The sequence below is a fragment of the Paramormyrops kingsleyae genome, chromosome 5 (assembly GCF_048594095.1).
Source record: "Paramormyrops kingsleyae isolate MSU_618 chromosome 5, PKINGS_0.4, whole genome shotgun sequence".
In the NCBI taxonomy this organism is placed as follows: domain Eukaryota; kingdom Metazoa; phylum Chordata; class Actinopteri; order Osteoglossiformes; family Mormyridae; genus Paramormyrops; species Paramormyrops kingsleyae.
Window position 1 is genome coordinate 30907967 of NC_132801.1, and position 25009 is coordinate 30932975.

At 40.2% G+C, this 25009-nt stretch overlaps 1 protein-coding gene and 2 long non-coding RNA genes across 5 annotated transcripts; 2 read left to right on the forward strand and 1 right to left on the reverse strand.

Annotated features, from left to right (window-relative positions):
* Positions 1-2034: 2034 nt before the first annotated feature.
* On the forward strand, positions 2035-3573 carry LOC111845497 (urotensin-2 receptor-like). Its single transcript, XM_023814954.2, has one exon. The coding sequence runs from the start codon at positions 2035-2037 to the stop codon at positions 3160-3162; it is 1128 nt and encodes a 375-aa protein (XP_023670722.1). The 3' UTR covers positions 3163-3573.
* Positions 3574-11169: 7596 nt separating this feature from the next.
* LOC140590908 (uncharacterized) lies at positions 11170-14171 on the forward strand. Of its 2 annotated transcripts, XR_011991813.1 has the most exons (3): positions 11170-12154; positions 12258-12325; positions 12421-14171. It is a non-coding gene; the product is annotated as an uncharacterized lncRNA (long non-coding RNA). The 2 variants fall into 2 exon arrangements; XR_011991812.1 differs by having other exon boundaries at positions 11170-12325.
* Positions 14172-21409: 7238 nt separating this feature from the next.
* On the reverse strand, positions 21410-24454 carry LOC140590907 (uncharacterized). 2 transcript variants are annotated; one of them, XR_011991811.1, is made up of 3 exons: positions 23427-24454; positions 23256-23323; positions 21410-23160 (listed from the first exon to the last, which is right to left on the reverse strand). It is a non-coding gene; the product is annotated as an uncharacterized lncRNA (long non-coding RNA). The 2 variants fall into 2 exon arrangements; XR_011991810.1 differs by having other exon boundaries at positions 23256-24454.
* Positions 24455-25009: the final 555 nt, after the last annotated feature.

Sequence of the window (25009 nt, forward strand, 5' to 3'; positions counted from 1 at the left end):
GGGTATCGGGGAATACTGGGTTTAATTAAAGGTAAGGCAGGCAAACCGCAGACGGACAATACAATGACCGGACTGGGGAAAGAAACACAAAATACAGAGGACTAATGACAACAACCAGAAACAGCTGATCACAGGGGATTCCACACGGGGTTAACGAGGGGGCGTGGCACACGGAAGGAGCGGAAGATCGGGGCATGACACATTGTTTTTTTTTTTTTAACTTTACACATTGTTTGGATACATTTATTTTCTTACTTTACAAATTACTGTTTTGATAAATGTGCTTAGATGTCTTTAGTACAGTATGTGCTTTTCTTGTTTTGTCCGGTTCATTTTGTGTTTAAATGCTAAAAAAAAAAACTATATTTGGGTGTAATTTTTTGGGAGCGGGAACCAATTAATTGGTTTTCCATTATTTCGTATGGGGAAAATTCGATCAGAACTCGAACTTTTTAGGATTCGGTCCAGACTTCTGAACGGATTAATTTCGAGTTCTGAGGTACCACTGTAATAGCTAGGTTATTCGTACGTCAGATAACTTCGTGCGTTAACACAAGGTAAGCAAGATGCAGTTTTTGACACACACCCCACCCCTAAGCACAAACATCAAACTCCGCTTATTTTACTGTAATTTTACGTGTACATTAAACTGCAGCTAAATATGAACATAGGCTACATATATGCCTATTAGATAGGAACATAATTGCAGCCATCATTCATTAATCATTGCACAGCCACGGATCTTTTCTGATTCTGATTCTGTTTCTGATCTTACAAACACTGCATGGTGCTGCAGCACGTACTTTCATTCAGGGACACATCAAAACGCGGCCCCTGGAACCTGTAAGCTTTTCCTAATTTCAATTAGATCTTCATGCGGCATTAGTTAATAGCCTAATAAATTAATATGTGAATTAATTAATGCGACCATTGTCAAATCATGCCTTCCCTGTATTGGGAGACGCAGTTTTTCCCTTCTGTGGCATTTTAGATTTTTGTTAACTAAAAACATTTTAAGGTGTTACGTAAATGAGCATATAGCCTACTGGTGTGGATAGGCTGCTTTTTATATTGTAGATGGATAATTTCAAAGGGTATAATTTATTTGGCAAAAATGCATACTTCTGAAACATGGGAAAGCAAGTGGCAATATTTCGTCTGCTATCTATTACTCTTTCTATGAACTACGCTACCTTTTTCCAGAGTATAATCTCCACCCTGTATCTGGAAATACAGTCGTCCCTCGTTTATCGCGGTTAATTTCCGCGAAGTATACGATTCTTTATTTCTTTATTATTTGGCTGCACCTGCATGGCGTTGAAGGATTTTTTGGGCGGGTGCTCGATTACATAGGCCTACAGTTCATACGTACAGTAATTTTAATTTCAATTGTAATACAGAGGTGTATAATTGACTCAGACAACCGAGCGCTCGCTGTATCATTTTCACTATCAACTTTTTAATGAATAGGCCTAAATGTATTTTAAAAAACCGCGATAAAGTGAAGCGCGAAATGGCGAGGGACGACTGTAATGCCTTTTTTCTAGGTTTTATGGATTCAGTAACTGGACTGAAGAAGCCAAATGCTGATGCAAGTAGCTGCTTTCGCTTCGTGGAATCGAAGTATCCTGCGGCTGTTATTAAGTAAAGCAGTCCTCTTCATTAGGATATATATATCAGTTATAGTGATAACAATTACCAGGGGTTATTATTTATTCTAGAATAAAAATTCTATTTGTTTTACTTAAAAAAAAAAAAAAAAACTATCTTCTGTATCGAATAGAATATAGCATGATAGCCTGGATATTCCATGAACTCAAAAGTCTGATTTGCAGAGATGCCTCCTTTATCTTTAAAAATATAGGCTATTGGATTTTGAAACAACTGACAGTATTGAGAGTATGAATTGCAAAATATAGTAAACCCACGGTGCTTATCAACTGAAAGAAGATTAGCAGGGAAGCGATACGCACCATTCTTTTTGAATCGGAATTAACAGTATAATTGAAAAGCTCATTTAGACTATTTAGGGCAATGGGATCCATTGAAGGTGTTGTTGCATCGGTGACTTTGGATCAGATGAATGGCTCTTCGTTTTTCATTTTAAATTCATCCTCTCTCGTACCCGATCGGGATCCCCCAGTGTCTATCAAAGAAACCGTCATCACGGCTTCGCTGGGAATCGTTTTAAGCTTGATGTGTTTAGTTGGAGTGGTCGGAAATGTCTACACACTGGTTGTAATGAACATCTCGGTAAGGGTTTCGTGTTCAGTGCACGTTTATATAGTCAATTTAGCCGTGGCTGATCTTTTATACTTGTCTACTATCCCGTTTGTCGTCTGCACGTACTTTGTGAAGGACTGGTACTTTGGAGAAATTGGCTGCAGGGTTCTCTTCAGTCTGGATTTCCTTACGATGCATGCAAGTATTTTTATTCTGACCATAATGAGCTCGGAGCGGTATCTAGCCGTGGTGAAACCTCTGGACACCTTTGGGAGATCGAGGCACTACAGGAGAACCGTTACCTGCGCCGTCTGGCTGCTGTCCTTCTTTCTTGCGCTCCCTAATATGATTATGATTGATCTAAAAAGGACGGTTCAAAACGGGATGATCAAGCGTATGTGTCACCCAAACTGGCAGATAAAAGCATATAAGATCTACCTGACTGTGCTGTTCAACACCAGCATTCTCGCTCCCGGTATAGTAATTGGATGTTTGTATGTTAGATTAGCAAGGACTTACTGGATGTCACAAACTGCAAAGTTCACAGAAAAGGGTATGAAGCGCTGCCCCAAGCAGAAAGTTATTTACATGATCTTTAGTATCGTGGTCACTTATTGCACCTGCTTCCTCCCTTTCTGGCTATGGCAGCTGCTCAGCATATTTTACTTCGGACATGGGAAACTGTCGCATAAAACGATGGCAAACATAAATTTCATCGTGACGTGTCTCGCTTACAGCAACAGTTGCATCAACCCTTTTCTATACACGCTACTGACGAAAAACTACGGCGAGTACCTGCAAGGACGGAACAAGGTCTGCATGGTGTCGGGAAGGAAAAAGCGGCCGTCGCAAAGATCTGTGTCATCTGGAAGCCACCAGTTCGCAGAAATGATGACCATCGTTCAGTTTAAAGGAGATAAGGATGTGTCTTTCATGTAATCCTCTAAGTCTTATGTACAATATAAAGAAAATAATAGACTAATCTGTGTACCCCGATTTCCAAAATTATTTCTATATTGTTGTTTTTTGAAGAACCTTAAAGTACCGGTAGTATAATCATAACATACAGTATGGAGGTAAAATATAGTTGCAAGAAAGTGCCCTCTTTTGAAATGAATTACGGTATGCAATGTGTTGTATGTGTGATTTTGAAGGAACCTCACGAATGTCTGGCAGTCTAACTCTAAGGTGGATGTTTAACAAGCGAGAATGACAAAAGAATTTTATGTTACCAAAATGTGATTGTATGTAATGCTTGTCTCTGTGTACTGTTTTAGTTACGAATGTGTACTAAAGACATCTTACTGTACAGATTCTTAAAAATCCCGAAGGATCTTTGCCAATACTGTATTTCCATCCAAAATATGCTTAGCTAAAAGCACTTTGACTTTTTTTTCTTTTCAGGTAAAGAGAAATTACAAAATTAAATTAAAATTACAATGTTTCGAATATTAAGGTAAAAATAATTAAGTAAAAATCATTGATTTATTATTATTTAGCTCATATTCTGCAGGTAAACTTGCCATCGTTTTTGAATGTGTTGAATGTGTTGAGTCACTAGTGGTGCAACATTTCTAAGGAGATTATGCTGCATTGCTGCAGAATTGTGGAAAAATATTACCAGTCAGTACTTAATAAAATACGATGTTTGTCTGAATGACATCATTGTAGTACATCCTTCACTAGCCTCGCATTAGGTATTCCATGTTCTTATAATGCAGAGATACAAGGAATGTTAGGAATTTCTTGGTAGGAGAAAGCTTGCTGATGCACAATTTGTCCTAATACTTCTCATGGTTGTTAGTTGCTTAAATGAACTGACCTTTTTTTTTTTTTTTTTAACATATTTGGTTTAGAAAATACAACAATAATTATAATAACAAAAATTGCTATAGTCCAACGTGGATTAGCACTGGTCCTGGAGATCCGCAATCAGTTTTTAGAATTTATATGTAGAGAACAGGTGAAAGACCAGGCCAGGTGAAACTCCATCAAAGCTACAGTGAAAAGCAACATACCCAGTGATTCTAAGGTTTAATAATGGGTCGCAGTCATTAATGGAAATCTCAAATATGTTTTTATTATTTATAAAATAATATGGTTTGTAGAAATACTTCTAAATACTCAACACATCACTGCATCTTCATCACATATCTACAGTATATTCTTCTACCTAAAAAAATATAATTTGCATTTTTCATCAGGGTTTGTGTTAATCTTCTTTGTGCATTTTAATTTTCGTTCACTTAATTTTTGTTCATTTTATGTAATGATGAATCTACTCAAAAACCTAATAAAATATATTTTGAAACACCAAAGGTAAAAGTGTTAGCTCGTCCTAGGTGAGCCCCGGAATGGATCATGATTATTTGAATTGCAGAAAAAATCCTGAGGACTTGACCTTGGTGTCCTCAATGGTTGGTTCGGCCATGTTTAGTGCCATTCCCTGTACCGGTCCTAGGCCATGTGGTGCCCTAGGTGAGCATTACCACCGGCGCCCCCTGTCTGAGGCAAAGTGAAATTGACTGGCAAGTGGGCGGCCCCTGAGATGTTGGTGCCTAGGCGGACGCCTACATCGGCCATTGTGGTTGACCTGCAATGGTCATTCCAGAGATTTCATTTAATTTTTGCCTTGCCTTGAGTTCCACTAAGCTTGTTGCTTTATATGTGATAGGTGCATTTATGCAATAGGAGTGAATGAAATGAAAATGTTGTCAGATATTATAAATAACTATAACAGAGACCCCAGGAAAAGATTTCCTAAACCCAGCTTTTCTCCAGCTTCCCAAAGACATACTGGTAGATGCATTTCTATATATAGATTGAATCTTATGTGTATGTAAGCCCGGCAATAGACTCACATGCCTTCCGGGAGTCTCCAGCCTTGGGGCCAGTGTGTCAGGATTTGACTCCATCAGTCCCGTCCTGTTCCATTTGGCCAGCAGAGGTCTCTGCTAGTCATCCTGTGTGCTCCTCTCTTGTTTCTATCATCCACACTGGTTTTCCATTTGTAGCTTGTTACACATGATTCCTAGTGCTTAGTTAATTGTTATGACCTGCACTTGTCAGTCATTGTAGATGAGCTCCATGTTGGTTCCAGCTCATATTAGTGTTTTGTTACTGTTTCACCTGTCTAACCCTTTATGTAGGTCTGCCTGTATCCCTCCTTATCCACTCTCCCTGCCTTTAGTTTTGACCCTTCATGGTCCTTTTGTTTTTCCCTCTGTTCCCTCAATTCTTCTACAGTTGTATGTGGATTAGAGCTGTCATGGTTACTTGGTTAAAATCGATTACTAAAAAGCATTGATTAAAATTGTCCTTCTTGATTATTCGCAATATGGCGGAAGGGAGACGGTGCATAGCAGATGAAGGCAAAAATAAAGAGAGAACCATCAGTTGCGTGGAAGCACTTTACATTAAAGGTGATTGAAATGCAGTCATCTGTCAGTATTGCAAAGCAGAACAGTGAGGGGATCGGTGGCTAGCATCTCCTCCAAGGTGAGCAGATATCCCTCAAGGAGCTCTACCTCCCTGGCTTTTGCTATTAGAGGAAGTTCCACTAGTTAATCTCCAACCTGCATGAGTCCATTCACCAGCCGGAAAAAAACTCAGAATATATGGGTTTGCAAGCAGGTCTCTATACCTGCTCTGGAGGGCAGATAATCCAGGAACTGGGGATCTTGCTTGGTGCACTAGTCCACTAGGCTCCGCTCCCCACACATGGATAGACCCTTGAATCCCTGGGCCCTTTCCCCAGCATCATACCTAGTATAAGGTCAGCACTGGAGGGGCTACCCACATGGAAGGAGGTTCTTTGGGCTCCTCCAAGTCGCTGTCCCTAAGCAGGTTGATTAGCAGGTTGTCTTCGAACCACCGAGGCATGTGGACCACGGGCTTGGAAGGAGTCAGGAAACTGGGTGCCGAAAAAAATAATGCACACGGAAACATGTAGCATGTGAGGCTTCTGGGAGCAGCTGGCAGGCAGGTTACGAATTCCTGTCATTCTGTCACGTGATATGGGACAAATGAAGTGGGAGCAGGAGTCGGGGCAAACAAAACTGAGTTTTATCACAAAAAGGCAACAGGCTAGAAAGCAACAGGATTGTGGGGGATCATAAGCAGCGAAGAACACACAGGCTAACAGGAGTGGCAACATTAAGGAATGATGTCAGTGACAGGCCTGGGGAGCACAGGACTGGGAAGCAGGGACTAATGAGGGAGCAAACAAGAGGCAACTGGAGTGAATCACACAATGGGTAGGACAAGAGGTTAGAGAAGTGTAACTGGCGTGGCTCTAAAGGAGAAAACAGGAGAGTGAAATGGGCAGGGCGTGACACAGGCAAGTTTCTTTTACTAACACTGGCATTTTTTATCTGTTTTTTTCCACTTGGCACTCTAGCTGTTACATTACTTTTCAGGGCTGAGAAATATTTTACCATGTACCATAATGAGTATAAGGATTTCAGTAACTCTAAGCTTGGAAGATAATTATAGAAAGTCTGAAGAGGCTTATTTAGAAGACAGCGAGATGAAAAAGCTAATTTAGAAATGTAAGGTTTATTGAAACAGATGGCACTGTTTGGCATGTACAACAGATGGCACTGTTTGGCATGTTCTTATCAATATGTAACCTACTCCAGACCTTTTGACAGACTTGAATTTTGTAAATTATTCACAACTTCTGCAGAACCGTTGTAGGTAAGTTTCTCTTTCATTTGGAATAAACGTGATTTGTGGTAATCATGGAAAGCTCACATCCAGGGCTGAGGGTTTGAATGTTGGGCAGGCATCTTCTTCACGAGTCCGGTCATTCTGTCACGAACTTGCTCTGGTACAGACCAAGGAAACAGGCGCAGGAGACTGGCAGTCGGGTAAACACAGGATTTAATGCGGATCTCACACAGGGAAACACGTAATGACATCACATGACATTAATGACTGGACTGGGGAAACATACTCTAACGCGGACTTAAATACACAAGACTAATGAAAACAACTCGAAACAGCTGATGACATGGGAATTCTAGGGTGCAAAGTAATGAGGGGGCGTGGCACACGGGAGGAGCAGATGAGCGGGGCATGACACTGGCCTTCTAGGTAGAATTGCAAAGAAAAAATTGTGTCTCAGAATAGCCAGATGAGATGAGCAAATGAACACTGACACTGGACAGAGGAAGACTGGAAAAAAGTGCTATGGATAGACAAATCTAAGTCTAAGGTGTTTGGATTACAAGGAAGAATGTTTGTGAGATGCAGATACAATTAAATAATACTGGAAGAGTGCTTGACAACATCTCTCAAGCATGGTGGAGGCAATGTGATGGATATGCTTTTGTGATGGCAAAGTGGGAGATTTGTACAGGGTAAAACAGATCTTGAAGAAGGAAGGCTATCATTCCATTTTGCAACGCCATGCCATACCCTGTGGACAGCGCTTAATTGGAGCCAATTTCGTACTACAACCAGACAATCAGCTAAACACAGCACCAAACTATGCAATAAATATTTAGAGAAGAAGCAGTCAACTGGTATTCTGTGTGCAATGGAGTGGCCAGCACAGTCACAAAGAGCTGTTATGGGGGTAGCTATCAAGCCAATCCAACTTGTGGGAGATGCTTCAGGAAGCACGAGGTAAAATCTCATCAGATTACCTCAACAAACTGACATCTAGAATGCCCAAGGTCAACAAGGCTGTAATTGCTGCAAATGGAGGACTCTTTGACGCAAGCAAAGTTTGAAGACTTGACTACTTCCTATTTTTTTAGCTGTGTTTCCTATTCAAACTCATTTCATGTATGTTTTCTAAGTAACCACAAACTTCTGAATGGTGGTGTAAATCGCCCCCATCCCACCCTGTAGGCCTACTCACCAGCACATCGACAGCACAGTGTAAAATTAAACCCTTAAATATCTTGATTACGAAATTACTCACTTGACACTGCCACTATATGGTGTTGGCATGAGAATAAATAAGTTAACAGAAGAAAAGGAATTATAATTAATATTGCATATGTAAGCTTATGTGTATACAGTGGTGGCCTAATGGTTAGAATAACCCATTTGGGATTGCCTTCAGTAAGATATCACCCCCAAACACTCCTCTCTGGACAGTGAATTAGCTGCCCCCTGCTATGTAACATATGGATTAAATGCAAAAGACACATTTTGTTCCGGTGTGTCAACAATGCCTGTTAATCGCTTGCACTTCATATGAGCAATTTAATTACCGCTACTGCGGGGTTACCATACCTCATATTTTTTTCTCCATTCCCACAGATTAATGCCTTCCCCATTCCCATGCAAGACTCTACTGACCACCACAACTGAATTTACCCCCAGACATTTTGACCTCCACAATCACCTCACTTGCAGTTGATCAAGGTAGCTCTAGCAGAGCAGAAGTGTGGCAAGCTGAATGGGAAGGATGGTGTCCTGTGATGGTGACAAGGATCTGCTCCTGTTTGTTACAGGAGATTCCATGACTGTGAGCTTAACTACATATCTATGTCAGCAACGACTGTGGCTTAATTAGGCAGTTTCTCTAATTAATAAGGGCATCCACACAACTTTGACCATGTAGTGTACCTCATATTCAAATGGAATCCAGAATTGAACTCGTGTTTTTCTGGACTTGGATTCATCCAGGTCAGGTAATGGAAATAGTCTCATCTTGGACTCACCCCCTGTTGAACACAGCCTTGGCTCAGACTCGATTTATTAAGCATAAGGTCTTGACACAGACTTGACTAAGGTGAATGAAACACAACACTGCCACACACTGACAATCACAAATTACAAAAAATTTATAAACCACCTACAGTGTTTTAGAGTGTTGGAGAAAACCCCTGGGAAATGGAAAAGACATGCAAATACTTTATTTGAACATTATAAATTAAAATAAGTGGTAACATGTCATGTGAATTTTGGGACATATGTACATCCACTAATTCAGCACATGATCACAGTGTATAAAATATAATTATTTTCTGTTGTTCTCTTATTTTCATGTATTATCAAATATATAAATATTTTTTTTTCCCTGTTTGTTACTTTTAATTCCCCCAGCCCTGTTTGTTTCATCACTGAGAAGGGAATGTAGGAATATGCATAACAAAAATAATATCTGGTGAGAAATTCCAGTACTCTGTTCTGCAAGATACCACATTTTCTCACACTGACTGGCTGAGGTGATTTATATGTAAAATATTCATTCCTAGAATGTACAAATTCATCCCCATTTTGCATATCAAAACTTGCAGAAATTCCTGGAGAATAGCTGAAATACAAAATCCACCCATCCATTTAGGTTTGTATTTTCTATTACATTTATTCATTTGAGGTTTGCAGTGGAATCAGGTTAAGATAAAAAGTAGCAGCAGTCGGTCTTTCAAGGAGACTCAAAGGTGCTCTTCGACTGGCCAAGCATTCCCTGCAGAAGGTCCTGAACTTCTTCTCTGCCCAGTGGGAGGAGCCAAAATTCTCCAAGGAAGTGCAGCATTTGCAAAAAAGCAGCAATACCTCCTTCAAGCTCCTAAACCTTCATGCACAATACAAGAGATATAAAACACTACACCCACATCTCTAGTAACTGAAAGGCTATGATGTCATTTCACACAGATGTCTAATATGTGTTCCCCATTACCTCAAAATAATGAGCTTGTTGCTTTTTAAAATATTGTTTCAAGTACTGTGTATTGTTAGAGATACTATTGAGAAAGTTTCAGTATCTGTATTTTCGTGAGATATTGCAAATTGATCTTCTTTGTTTTTACCTCTCAATTATATCTCATTATTTCCAGATTCATTTTAATCACCCGTTAAGGTTTAAGCACAGGTGGCCATTCTGCCAGCGACAGGGCCATCAGCTGATGTTCTGCTCCTGTAATCCTGGAACATCTCAAGGTGATGAAGAAGCAGTAGGGATGTCTCCCTACAGCCCCCTGGAGTCAGCCCTAGACTCCTTGTTTTCTCCATGCTTTGTCCATCTTCTGGAGCCAGAGCCAGAATCTCCCTTGTTCTGCCTCCTCCACCAGGTCTTTGAGCGCCTTCCTCATCTTGGAGACTTCAGGCACCACTGCATGGATGTTCCAGCAAAGCCTCTGCAACTAACTTCCACTGGATAGGTGAAATCCCTCCACCCTGCTTGTAAGCACACCACTGACAGCTCTGTGTTATTTTCCTTCTTTCTCTGGAAGGTAGTCTCCATTTCTGTAGGGAGGTTGTGGTGTTCTGTGGGAATCTCAGCTTGTGGTCTAGATCAGCTCTATTGTTCCACTGACCTCTAGGTGGCAGTAGGGACCACTGCTCTGAGCCTCGCCTTCCTGCCTGTCAAACTGAATCAGCCGCTGTGATGTCCCCAGGGGAAGCACAGTGCAGGAGCCGGGAAATCAGGCAAACGAGGGATTTTAATTAGACAACAACAAGGAACACGATACACCATAATAAATACGGATGTCAATGACCGGACTGGGGAAAACATACCTAACGCAGACTTAAATACATTGAACTAATGACAGCAACAAGAAACAGCTGGTAACACGGGGATTCCACACGGGGTGGATGAGGGGGCGTGGCACACGGGAGGATCGGACGAGCGGGGCATGACAAAGGTAAGTTGAGGTATACTTTATTGTCCCCGAGAGGAAATTTGTCTTGGGCTCCAAGCCACTGCATTCTATAACATTCGTTGCATTCAACAGAATCACACCATACAATGTACACAACATACCTTGTGCATTATACATTCATACAAGAGAGAGATAGAATGCCGCTTATGTCAAAGTGACAGGTTGGGTCAAAGGTCACAAAGGTCAAATAAATCAAAAAGTGACAGGCGGGGGCTGCAAGCCGGGTGACGTCATGAGGTAGTGGGAGGGGGGGCTTTTTTTTTTGGCTGTGAGCCAGTTGAGCGTTGGGATAGGGGTTTATTTGTATATAGTTTATTTATTTATTATAATTATTATAATTTAATTATGTATTATTATTTAATTATGTATTATTATGTAATTATTATTTTATATTGAGTAGAGTGCTTATGAGTGTGGTGTTTTGTCTGCATCCAGCGGGTGCCGAGCAGGGGGGACTGAGCAGGGGGGTTGGTGCGTTAAGGTCCCAAACACTGGGTCTGAGTGGGGGTGGGTTACCTGATGGAGTGTGAGCGTACGCTGTACCACCGTGGTAAGGTCCGTGGCTTTGGAGAATCTGTAGAAAAGGGCTCTGAGAGAGCGATGCTGTGTCTGTTGCGGTACCGTGGTAAGGTCCCATGGCTTTGGATAATCCGCAAAGGACTCGGAGAGAGCGATGCCGGAGAGCTGAGAGTTGTGCTGCGCGAGACTGAAAGAAATCCTGTGAGAATGACCAAGTTGGAGCTAAGAATGAGAGGAGGAGCTGGGTCTGACGTCCAGTAAAAAAACGCTTAGCAGTAGTTTGACCGTCTGTGTGTGTGTGTATGTGTGTGTGTGTGTGAAAGCCGACACCCCCCTGCAGCAGTAGCAGTTTGGCCTTGTGTTTTTCCTCATGCAACCTATGTACATCCCGATAGGTCAAATCCCGGTCAAACTGTAATTTCGGCCACAGATCAAGTTTGACACTTTGTATTTCAGTAAATTTTGTTAAAAGTTTTGTCTTTTCCCCCCGACTCCCCGCCACACATCAAGTTTGACATTTTGTATTTCAGTAAATTTTGTCTTTTCCCCCCGACTCCCCCCATACCGTCTACGCAGTTAAAACGTACATCGAAATAGACAACAGATAAAACTTGACAGGACGTATATTTCTCCTTAAAGAATCCTAAAAAGTAAGCAACCGGTGAAATTTTTATTACCTTGAGAAGGGTCCCCCTCCTTTGGTAAAGAGACACAAGTACCCCACACCCCGTATCATCAAGGCATTGCCCTACTGGAAAGAGAAAACTACATGGGACCTGCATAGAGTAAGTATATTATTTCTTTTACGCGTGTTTTATGATATTTTACGCGTGTTTTATGATAAACACAATACAATAAAATAACTTAAAATAATTATTTTATTTTTAGAGATTCAGCTATTTTGGGTTTGTTTTTTTTTCTCTACGGGAGACACTGCGGATAGAAAACTCCATATAGTGAGTATATTATTTCTTTTATACATATGATAAACGCTATACATTAAAAATAACTTATTCTAATAATAGGTATTCTCTATTATTTTATGTACAAGAGAGACGGCACGGACCGGTCAAGAGAAAATCTACGCAAGACCTGAATCAGCAGGTATGGATGGAGCAACACCCCCCCTCCTATACCTGAAGCGCTATTAAATGAAATAGACAACATCAACAACGCTAATAATGATGAAAATGATGCGGTTTACTTTGCTCAACACGACTCGCCACCCGCAGCGTCTGGTGAAGCGACGGCCCAAGAGCCCTGTTTGCTACCATCCTTAGAGACATTATTAATAACCTTCCGGTGCTGATAGGGTCGGCACCGACCCATTTTTAAGTTTAACATGCATAAAAGCACCACATATATTTGTGCATACTCTTAAAACAAAAGGCTCCATATTGAACCTTTTAGCTTGGTACATATATGACACTCCTTGGACATTCTCAATTAAAAGAAATGGCACCTTTTTGAAGGCAATGGTTATATTTCCTCTGGTTAGAACCCCTATAGTTCTATATAGCACACCCAAGAACCTTTTTTTTCGAAATATATACTGCATCAAAGTTTTTTGACTTTGTCAGGAATCTCTATTTAAACTAAATAAATTAAAACAAAATCAAGGTAAGGCATCCCCACACATGTAAGGTAAGATAAGACCAGTTCAGTTTATTTATATAATTCTCTAGAGGTTTATTTTATCATTATTTTTTATTGAAAACGAGAGGAATGCTGTCAAAAGAAAGGTCCAGAAAGCCACACCAAAAATATTAAAACCAATCTTTTCATGGATAAGGAAGCCTAACAAGGTAACCAAGAAGTAAGAAACAAATTGGATGATAAATAATTGTTTTGAGGGTATCTTATGGCTGATGTACTGTAAGACACGTGCTGCTTGACACCGACCCGTCTAACATAAGAGACAGGAACAGAAAGCTAACATAGGCCGAAGGTTAAGCGTGTTAAATGAAAGGCAGCGGGATAATTCCCCATAATGCCGCACTATAACAAAATCAAACGCGACGTGAAAACGTTTAATAGACCTCAATAAAAATGTCAGGGACGTCTACGACAAACGCAGATTGTTGCCTAGTGGGGAAACTGCCTTTTGGATACCGAAATGTAAAACTAGCAGCATCGCAAAAAGGGTGTTGTAAGTCTTTAAAAATATTTCATCGAATGAATTTGTTAGTGTAACATGAAAGTGTTTCAAAGATGTACAGATGTTTTAAAATGTAATATGAAAGTTTTTCAAAGTAAGATGTACAGATGTTTTAAAATGTAACATGAAAGTTTTTCAAAGTAAGATGTACAGATGTTTTAAAATGTAACATGAAAGTTTTTCAAAGTAAGATGTACAGATGTTTTAAAAAATGTAACATGAAAGTTTTTCAAAGTAAGATGTACAGATGCTTTAAAAATGTTCGGGTGTTTTATTTTCTAGACGCGTTGTACAAAAACGGTTTGTTATGTGTACGCAGCGCAAGCATGTTTGTACAAAGTTTTATGCATTCATTTTGCGAATCAGTTTTGAAATCTAATATGAACGTGGCTTTTATTTTACAAAAACAAAGTTGCAAAAAATTTGTAGGCTCTTTATCAAAGCAGATTTTGTTAATATAACATGAAGTTTTTTTTTATTATTTTCAAAGTTGCACAAGGGTTTTAAAATGTAACATGTACACGTGTGTTTTATTTTTCAAACTTGTACAAAAACGTGTGTGTACATTTATCAAATGAGTTTTAAAATGCAACATGTACAGGTATTTTATTATTCAAAATAAAAGTTGTACATACATTTTGTTATATGTATGCAGCACGGTCATGTTTTTAAAATGTGCTAATATTTGCGGGATGGTGGGAATAAAGCGTATTTAAAAGGGGTACCTCTCGTGGAATCTACCAATCTTTAGCAGCTTTTGAACCCTGAGCCACACGGGGACTGGGGTTTTTAACCGTGAGACTCGACACCTAGCTACGCATTAGATCCTTACTTCAGCAATGGTCCCCATGTACCCAGTGTAGGGTCAGGTCCATCGCAAGAGAATGTCTCCGCCGTGAAAGAACGATCCACCAGCATTTTGTGTATCAACGAATCTGTAATCATTCTTTCCATTCATTATATGCTGAGTTTTCCAAAATTGTTTTTTAGCTGAAGCATCAAAAGCTGTAACTTCGAGTGCACCTGGTTTAATAGCATTTTATTTATAACAGTAGGAGCTTGTAAACTGCATTTAGCGGTCGCATGAAAACACATTAAAAACTTTAAAGAATAAAGCTTTAGTTATTTTTAATAAAGACGGCTTTCTAGTAAATGGTTTTCCTACAAGGTGACCCCGCGGCCTATACTTAAGACATCCGGGCGCCTGATTTGAGATGTTTACTGAGGACGGTATGTTAAGTTAACAGTGGTGACTGAGCTGCACCGTGTTTGACTCTTAATGAAACTTAGACCTAATTCAACAGAACCAGTCGTCATCCACTTTGCAGTGAGATTTCTGTGCGAAATGTGAACAAAGATTCATTTTCTTACTTTACCACTTATCGGATAACAAGGGAAATGGCAGCGGCAATAACCTACACAGTTATTTGTTCCTTCCATATGTATATATATAGCACCGCAGAACGTTTTGCACTTTTTTGCACTATTTGTTTATTGTTTGTTGTGTGTTCTACATGCATGTTTGCACTGGAGGATCTGCTTTTTATTCTCATTGTACATGAGTATAGTGACAATAAAAAGGCATTTCATTCATTCATAATATGTCGGACACAATGGCTCTGAGCACCAGGGAGTCCGCCGTGAGGCGCACGAGCTGCTAGCTGATGTAATGCTGCGAACGGTCGGGGGTCTGACATTCTTAAGGTGCGGCTATCTATCCCCGAGACACTTTAGCCAGGAGCGTGTATATTTGCGCTTATTAATGCTGCAGTGTCAGGGTTTTGCTGACTCTTATAGGAAGCTGGCTAGCAATAACATTTTTAGCTGGTCTTTTTCATTTAGTACATACACGGTTTAGAAGAAAACCTAATCACCATTAAAAAAAAAAAATAAATAAACGTACAAAACTATTGAAATCCCCCAGAAGCATGTGCATATTTTTCTGGTTTGCATGTTGTGTGTGTGTGTGTGTGTGTGTGTGTGTGTGTGTGTGTGTGGTTACCTAAGCACAGTCGGCCTAGTGTTTGATAGGTGATGGAGAAGCGTACGGTCGTGGGGACAATAAACTACATGCGCCTATGCCAACATGTGTTTAAGTATAGCGACAAACATGGACGCTTTCTTTAACGTAAAACAGTTAAAGGCTCATACGGTTTTGTTTACATTTTTATTTTTTTAATTTCAAGTAGCCTCTAATCACCTTACATTAGTTCTGATTTACTGTAGTCACCAATCAGAGTATTTTAAAACAATGGCACTGAAATGTCACCACATGTTAAAGCTAACAAAGTAACATGATTATATCAGCGGAACAAACCAGTCGCCGGTACGTATAGACAGATCATGTGTTGCTCAACAATCGACAGCATTTTGAAATCTATTTGTATTTAGACAAATATATTGGGAATAAAGCGTTGTGTTTTAAAAGGCAGACATTGAGGTCGAATTTAAATTGGTCACAATTGTATTGTTTTCCGCAGCTAGAAGTGTCGGCTGAGGTTGATTTTAATTGGCATGTCAGTTTAGGATTCTTGCAGTAGAAGTTATGTAGTGAATTGCGGTACTCTGAAATTAAGTGATATGTGTATTAGAATCGTGAAGCGTCATCTTCCTTTGTTTTAGGTTCACCCCGGGCATTTTATGAATTGTAATGTAATATCAGACAGTGTGTGATGAATTTCTGAAGGCCTGTTATAGGCCTATATGACAATTTCGTGGAAACGTCTCATGGAAAAATGTAGTTGCAGTTTGTCAGGACTAAAGACTGGCTAATGTGACATGGTGAACAAGTCCTGTGGTTAAAGAATGCCGGCCTGTTGCTTAAAACATTGTGTTGTATGCCGAATGTTTCTTGCCCATAGACTACATGTTGCTATACTGTTCCTTTATAATATTCAACTATTATTTTTTAAATCATTTAATGAAATAGGTAAATACCTCATCATTGATGACTATGGTCCACCTGAGTGACAAGTAACCCGTCCTGGACAGAGGTTTCTTCAAGGCCTGTTGTGGGAACCCCATGGTGTAGGATTAAGAGAAAGAATACAGGGAGTGGTACAAATGAGCAGTTGTCCTGCCCCCTTTTACTCATTTTGGATGCTTAAATTACTAAATTGTGATTTTAATGCTCATCTGTATGATTCTATGGTCTGAGCGAGTCTCCAGTACTACATGAATGGTAAACTTAAAAACTCTACTTCTCTTAGCTTAATGATATTTTCTTTTACTGTGTACGATTGGTAGAAATGAAAATCGTGATTTGTCTCTCAGCTTGTGTGTGTGTGTGTGTGTGTGTCTGTGTGTGTGCGTGCGGTGTGTCAACAATGGCAATTATTCACTAAATTCTAAACAAACCCACATATAAAACCCCCTCCCCACCCACCCCAGACACCTATAAAACACAGCATTCTTGCTCTCACCCCCCACTCATTTTGTGAAAAAGCATGTCTGTTGCCAAGACTACAGCTCGTGTCTTGAGTCGTACATACTATGACCCCAGCCACCCGGGGTCATACGGAGGGGCCTCCAGACTGCAGAGAGCCGTGCAGGAAGATACGGGGGAAAAAAGTGGCTACTGATGACATCAGAGAGTGGCTGTCTATGCAAGACAGTTATACTTTACATAAGCCGGCTAAAAAGAATTTCCCCAGGAGCAGAGTGTTTAATACCGAGAGCCATGTATCAGCGGCAGGCCGGTTTATGCGACATGCAAGGGCTGGCGATGTACAACGACGGGTTAAAGTATCTCCTTACGGCAAACCCACATATAAAACCCCCTCCCCAACCTCCCCAGACACCAGCCCTTTTCCTGGAGGACATGTCTGAATTTACTTTTGGGTCGATACAGCACAACAAGTCTTCTCCTCAACTTAACCCCCAGCGATCCCCATCCATGACCCTCTATACTTTTGGACAGCGAATGGATACAACGCCACCAGAGCTTCCTCAATACACTCCGCGGCAGGCCGCATCATGGTGCCCGTATGGGGTTCTGTTCCAGTCACAACCTCCGCGTGCGGACTCTGCCCTAATGGATACATCGCGGGTTACTGCATCGATGTTGGATGATTTCCGCGATCGTTTTGCGGCTCCATCATTATCTGGAGATTCTGGGTGTGGCGGCATCACCGTAGCTGCCATGAAGATAATCAAAGGGTCACTTGCCTTTATTCTGGATCGGCTAATCGAAGATGACTTGAAGGCGACCTGTATCGGCTGTACTGTGAAACACCCTAGCCTGCTTCAGCACACGTGTCGCTATGAACCTGTACCGTTTTATTTCTTTAACAATTTTGAAAAGCTGTTCAAAAAGCTGTATAGGCCACGGCTTAAACATATTATCACAAAGGCGGTGGCCATGTTTCACCCTCATACCGCTCCTGTAAAAATACATGCATCAATCGATGTGTTAGTTTCTGAACTTAAAGGCCAAATTAATGTACGGGCCAAATTGCGCGAGCTGAAACGCTTCGCTGAAGACGGTGATTGTGAGTATGCTGTAGATGAGGCGTTTAATGATTTCTGCAATTTGTACACATGCGAGCACCCTATGGCTGGTGTGTAAACGTCTGTCAAAATGTGATTGGCTGCTCATTTTTATATGCTTTCTAAATAAAATGAGTTGAGTCATGAAAACATTGTGTCGTTATTGCTAACAAGTACTTGACCGTGTTTATTTTACGCCATCAAAACCCTGGGTCATTTGGTGGCGTAGATAGATTATACAGGGTGGTACACATGTTGCCTGCTTAAGGGTGACATAATGGGGTAGTTGTACATCGCCAGCCCTTGCATGTCGCATAAACCGGCCTGCCGCTGATACATGGCTCTCGGTATTAAACACTCTGCTCCTGGGGAAATTCTTTTTAGCCGGCTTATGTAAAGTATAACTGTCTTGCATAGACAGCCACTCTCTGATGTCATCAGTAGCCACTTTTTTCCCCCGTATCTTCCTGCACGGCTCTCTGCAGTCTGGAGGCCCCTCCGTATGACCCCGGGTGGCTGGGGTCATAGTATGTACGACTCAAGACACGAGCTGTAGTCTTGGCAACAGACATGCTTTTTCACAAAATGAGTGGGGGGTGAGAGCAAGAATGCTGTGTTTTATAGGTGTCTGGGGTGGGTGGGGAGGGGGTTTTATATGTGGGTTTGTTTAGAATTTAGTGAATAATTGCCATTGTTGACACACCGCACGCACACACACAGACACACACACACACACACACACAAGCTGAGAGACAAATCACGATTTTCATTTCTACCAATCGTACACAGTAAAAGAAAATATCATTAAGCTAAGAGAAGTAGAGTTTTTAAGTTTACCATTCATGTAGTACTGGAGACTCGCTCAGACCATAGAATCATACAGATGAGCATTAAAATCACAATTTAGTAATTTAAGCATCCAAAATGAGTAAAAGGGGGCAGGACAACTGCTCATTTGTACCACTCCCTGTATTCTTTCTCTTAATCCTACACCATGGGGTTCCCACAACAGGCCTTGAAGAAACCTCTGTCCAGGACGGGTTACTTGTCACTCAGGTGGACCATAGTCATCAATGATGAGGTATTTACCTATTTCATTAAATGATTTAAAAAATAATAGTTGAATATTATAAAGGAACAGTATAGCAACATGTAGTCTATGGGCAAGAAACATTCGGCATACAACACAATGTTTTAAGCAACAGGCCGGCATTCTTTAACCACAGGACTTGTTCACCATGTCACATTAGCCAGTCTTTAGTCCTGACAAACTGCAACTACATTTTTCCATGAGACGTTTCCACGAAATTGTCATATAGGCCTATAACAGGCCTTCAGAAATTCATCACACACTGTCTGATATTACATTACAATTCATAAAATGCCCGGGGTGAACCTAAAACAAAGGAAGATGACGCTTCACGATTCTAATACACATATCACTTAATTTCAGAGTACCGCAATTCACTACATAACTTCTACTGCAAGAATCCTAAACTGACATGCCAATTAAAATCAACCTCAGCCGACACTTCTAGCTGCGGAAAACAATACAATTGTGACCAATTTAAATTCGACCTCAATGTCTGCCTTTTAAAACACAACGCTTTATTCCCAATATATTTGTCTAAATACAAATAGATTTCAAAATGCTGTCGATTGTTGAGCAACACATGATCTGTCTATACGTACCGGCGACTGGTTTGTTCCGCTGATATAATCATGTTACTTTGTTAGCTTTAACATGTGGTGACATTTCAGTGCCATTGTTTTAAAATACTCTGATTGGTGACTACAGTAAATCAGAACTAATGTAAGGTGATTAGAGGCTACTTGAAATTAAAAAAATAAAAATGTAAACAAAACCGTATGAGCCTTTAACTGTTTTACGTTAAAGAAAGCGTCCATGTTTGTCGCTATACTTAAACACATGTTGGCATAGGCGCATGTAGTTTATTGTCCCCACGACCGTACGCTTCTCCATCACCTATCAAACACTAGGCCGACTGTGCTTAGGTAACCACACACACACACACACACACACACACACACACACACACACACACACACACACACACACACAACATGCAAACCAGAAAAATATGCACATGCTTCTGGGGGATTTCAATAGTTTTGTACGTTTATTTATTTTTTTTTTTTAATGGTGATTAGGTTTTCTTCTAAACCGTGTATGTACTAAATGAAAAAGACCAGCTAAAAATGTTATTGCTAGCCAGCTTCCTATAAGAGTCAGCAAAACCCTGACACTGCAGCATTAATAAGCGCAAATATACACGCTCCTGGCTAAAGTGTCTCGGGGATAGATAGCCGCACCTTAAGAATGTCAGACCCCCGACCGTTCGCAGCATTACATCAGCTAGCAGCTCGTGCGCCTCACGGCGGACTCCCTGGTGCTCAGAGCCATTGTGTCCGACATATTATGAATGAATGAAATGCCTTTTTATTGTCACTATACTCATGTACAATGAGAATAAAAAGCAGATCCTCCAGTGCAAACATGCATGTAGAACACACAACAAACAATAAACAAATAGTGCAAAAAAGTGCAAAACGTTCTGCGGTGCTATATATATACATATGGAAGGAACAAATAACTGTGTAGGTTATTGCCGCTGCCATTTCCCTTGTTATCCGATAAGTGGTAAAGTAAGAAAATGAATCTTTGTTCACATTTCGCACAGAAATCTCACTGCAAAGTGGATGACGACTGGTTCTGTTGAATTAGGTCTAAGTTTCATTAAGAGTCAAACACGGTGCAGCTCAGTCACCACTGTTAACTTAACATACCGTCCTCAGTAAACATCTCAAATCAGGCGCCCGGATGTCTTAAGTATAGGCCGCGGGGTCACCTTGTAGGAAAACCATTTACTAGAAAGCCGTCTTTATTAAAAATAACTAAAGCTTTATTCTTTAAAGTTTTTAATGTGTTTTCATGCGACCGCTAAATGCAGTTTACAAGCTCCTACTGTTATAAATAAAATGCTATTAAACCAGGTGCACTCGAAGTTACAGCTTTTGATGCTTCAGCTAAAAAACAATTTTGGAAAACTCAGCATATAATGAATGGAAAGAATGATTACAGATTCGTTGATACACAAAATGCTGGTGGATCGTTCTTTCACGGCGGAGACATTCTCTTGCGATGGACCTGACCCTACACTGGGTACATGGGGACCATTGCTGAAGTAAGGATCTAATGCGTAGCTAGGTGTCGAGTCTCACGGTTAAAAACCCCAGTCCCCGTGTGGCTCAGGGTTCAAAAGCTGCTAAAGATTGGTAGATTCCACGAGAGGTACCCCTTTTAAATACGCTTTATTCCCACCATCCCGCAAATATTAGCACATTTTAAAAACATGACCGTGCTGCATACATATAACAAAATGTATGTACAACTTTTATTTTGAATAATAAAATACCTGTACATGTTGCATTTTAAAACTCATTTGATAAATGTACACACACGTTTTTGTACAAGTTTGAAAAATAAAACACACGTGTACATGTTACATTTTAAAACCCTTGTGCAACTTTGAAAATAATAAAAAAAAACTTCATGTTATATTAACAAAATCTGCTTTGATAAAGAGCCTACAAATTTTTTGCAACTTTGTTTTTGTAAAATAAAAGCCACGTTCATATTAGATTTCAAAACTGATTCGCAAAATGAATGCATAAAACTTTGTACAAACATGCTTGCGCTGCGTACACATAACAAACCGTTTTTGTACAACGCGTCTAGAAAATAAAACACCCGAACATTTTTAAAGCATCTGTACATCTTACTTTGAAAAACTTTCATGTTACATTTTTTAAAACATCTGTACATCTTACTTTGAAAAACTTTCATGTTACATTTTAAAACATCTGTACATCTTACTTTGAAAAACTTTCATGTTACATTTTAAAACATCTGTACATCTTACTTTGAAAAACTTTCATATTACATTTTAAAACATCTGTACATCTTTGAAACACTTTCATGTTACACTAACAAATTCATTCGATGAAATATTTTTAAAGACTTACAACACCCTTTTTGCGATGCTGCTAGTTTTACATTTCGGTATCCAAAAGGCAGTTTCCCCACTAGGCAACAATCTGCGTTTGTCGTAGACGTCCCTGACATTTTTATTGAGGTCTATTAAACGTTTTCACGTCGCGTTTGATTTTGTTATAGTGCGGCATTATGGGGAATTATCCCGCTGCCTTTCATTTAACACGCTTAACCTTCGGCCTATGTTAGCTTTCTGTTCCTGTCTCTTATGTTAGACGGGTCGGTGTCAAGCAGCACGTGTCTTACAGTACATCAGCCATAAGATACCCTCAAAACAATTATTTATCATCCAATTTGTTTCTTACTTCTTGGTTACCTTGTTAGGCTTCCTTATCCATGAAAAGATTGGTTTTAATATTTTTGGTGTGGCTTTCTGGACCTTTCTTTTGACAGCATTCCTCTCGTTTTCAATAAAAAATAATGATAAAATAAACCTCTAGAGAATTATATAAATAAACTGAACTGGTCTTATCTTACCTTACATGTGTGGGGATGCCTTACCTTGATTTTGTTTTAATTTATTTAGTTTAAATAGAGATTCCTGACAAAGTCAAAAAACTTTGATGCAGTATATATTTCGAAAAAAAAGGTTCTTGGGTGTGCTATATAGAACTATAGGGGTTCTAACCAGAGGAAATATAACCATTGCCTTCAAAAAGGTGCCATTTCTTTTAATTGAGAATGTCCAAGGAGTGTCATATATGTACCAAGCTAAAAGGTTCAATATGGAGCCTTTTGTTTTAAGAGTATGCACAAATATATGTGGTGCTTTTATGCATGTTAAACTTAAAAATGGGTCGGTGCCGACCCTATCAGCACCGGAAGGTTATTAATAATGTCTCTAAGGATGGTAGCAAACAGGGCTCTTGGGCCGTCGCTTCACCAGACGCTGCGGGTGGCGAGTCGTGTTGAGCAAAGTAAACCGCATCATTTTCATCATTATTAGCGTTGTTGATGTTGTCTATTTCATTTAATAGCGCTTCAGGTATAGGAGGGGGGGTGTTGCTCCATCCATACCTGCTGATTCAGGTCTTGCGTAGATTTTCTCTTGACCGGTCCGTGCCGTCTCTCTTGTACATAAAATAATAGAGAATACCTATTATTAGAATAAGTTATTTTTAATGTATAGCGTTTATCATATGTATAAAAGAAATAATATACTCACTATATGGAGTTTTCTATCCGCAGTGTCTCCCGTAGAGAAAAAAAAACAAACCCAAAATAGCTGAATCTCTAAAAATAAAATAATTATTTTAAGTTATTTTATTGTATTGTGTTTATCATAAAACACGCGTAAAATATCATAAAACACGCGTAAAAGAAATAATATACTTACTCTATGCAGGTCCCATGTAGTTTTCTCTTTCCAGTAGGGCAATGCCTTGATGATACGGGGTGTGGGGTACTTGTGTCTCTTTACCAAAGGAGGGGGACCCTTCTCAAGGTAATAAAAATTTCACCGGTTGCTTACTTTTTAGGATTCTTTAAGGAGAAATATACGTCCTGTCAAGTTTTATCTGTTGTCTATTTCGATGTACGTTTTAACTGCGTAGACGGTATGGGGGGAGTCGGGGGGAAAAGACAAAATTTACTGAAATACAAAATGTCAAACTTGATGTGTGGCGGGGAGTCGGGGGGAAAAGACAAAACTTTTAACAAAATTTACTGAAATACAAAGTGTCAAACTTGATCTGTGGCCGAAATTACAGTTTGACCGGGATTTGACCTATCGGGATGTACATAGGTTGCATGAGGAAAAACACAAGGCCAAACTGCTACTGCTGCAGGGGGGTGTCGGCTTTCACACACACACACACATACACACACACACAGACGGTCAAACTACTGCTAAGCGTTTTTTTACTGGACGTCAGACCCAGCTCCTCCTCTCATTCTTAGCTCCAACTTGGTCATTCTCACAGGATTTCTTTCAGTCTCGCGCAGCACAACTCTCAGCTCTCCGGCATCGCTCTCTCCGAGTCCTTTGCGGATTATCCAAAGCCATGGGACCTTACCACGGTACCGCAACAGACACAGCATCGCTCTCTCAGAGCCCTTTTCTACAGATTCTCCAAAGCCACGGACCTTACCACGGTGGTACAGCGTACGCTCACACTCCATCAGGTAACCCACCCCCACTCAGACCCAGTGTTTGGGACCTTAACGCACCAACCCCCCTGCTCAGTCCCCCCTGCTCGGCACCCGCTGGATGCAGACAAAACACCACACTCATAAGCACTCTACTCAATATAAAATAATAATTACATAATAATACATAATTAAATAATAATACATAATTAAATTATAATAATTATAATAAATAAATAAACTATATACAAATAAACCCCTATCCCAACGCTCAACTGGCTCACAGCCAAAAAAAAAAAGCCCCCCCTCCCACTACCTCATGACGTCACCCGGCTTGCAGCCCCCGCCTGTCACTTTTTGATTTATTTGACCTTTGTGACCTTTGACCCAACCTGTCACTTTGACATAAGCGGCATTCTATCTCTCTCTCATACATATACTTATACTGTCCTCTAGGCCATAATAAAACCCTGTGTGCAGTGTAGACATACACGGGGTATTGGAAGGCAAGTCAGATACAAATTAAGGACAGATCTCTAGCTCCTTTATACCCCCAGAAGAACCTTTTTATGTGTGAGGAGTCTGAGGCAGGGATGAGTCAAGTCAGGATGGAAACTGACTACTGGTAAGTCAGTGGCTTCTCATCACCCCAGTGATGCTGACTGGAACGCTCATTCTCTCCCTGACTTCCTCCATGATCATAATTTGCTAACACTGTCCGTATTCAAACGATCGATCAAGAATATTGCGGCATCCTTAGCACATTTCCTTACTATGGAAAGAAAACGAATTACATCCAAAGAGCACCGCTCTCTGCAGTAAACTGCAGTA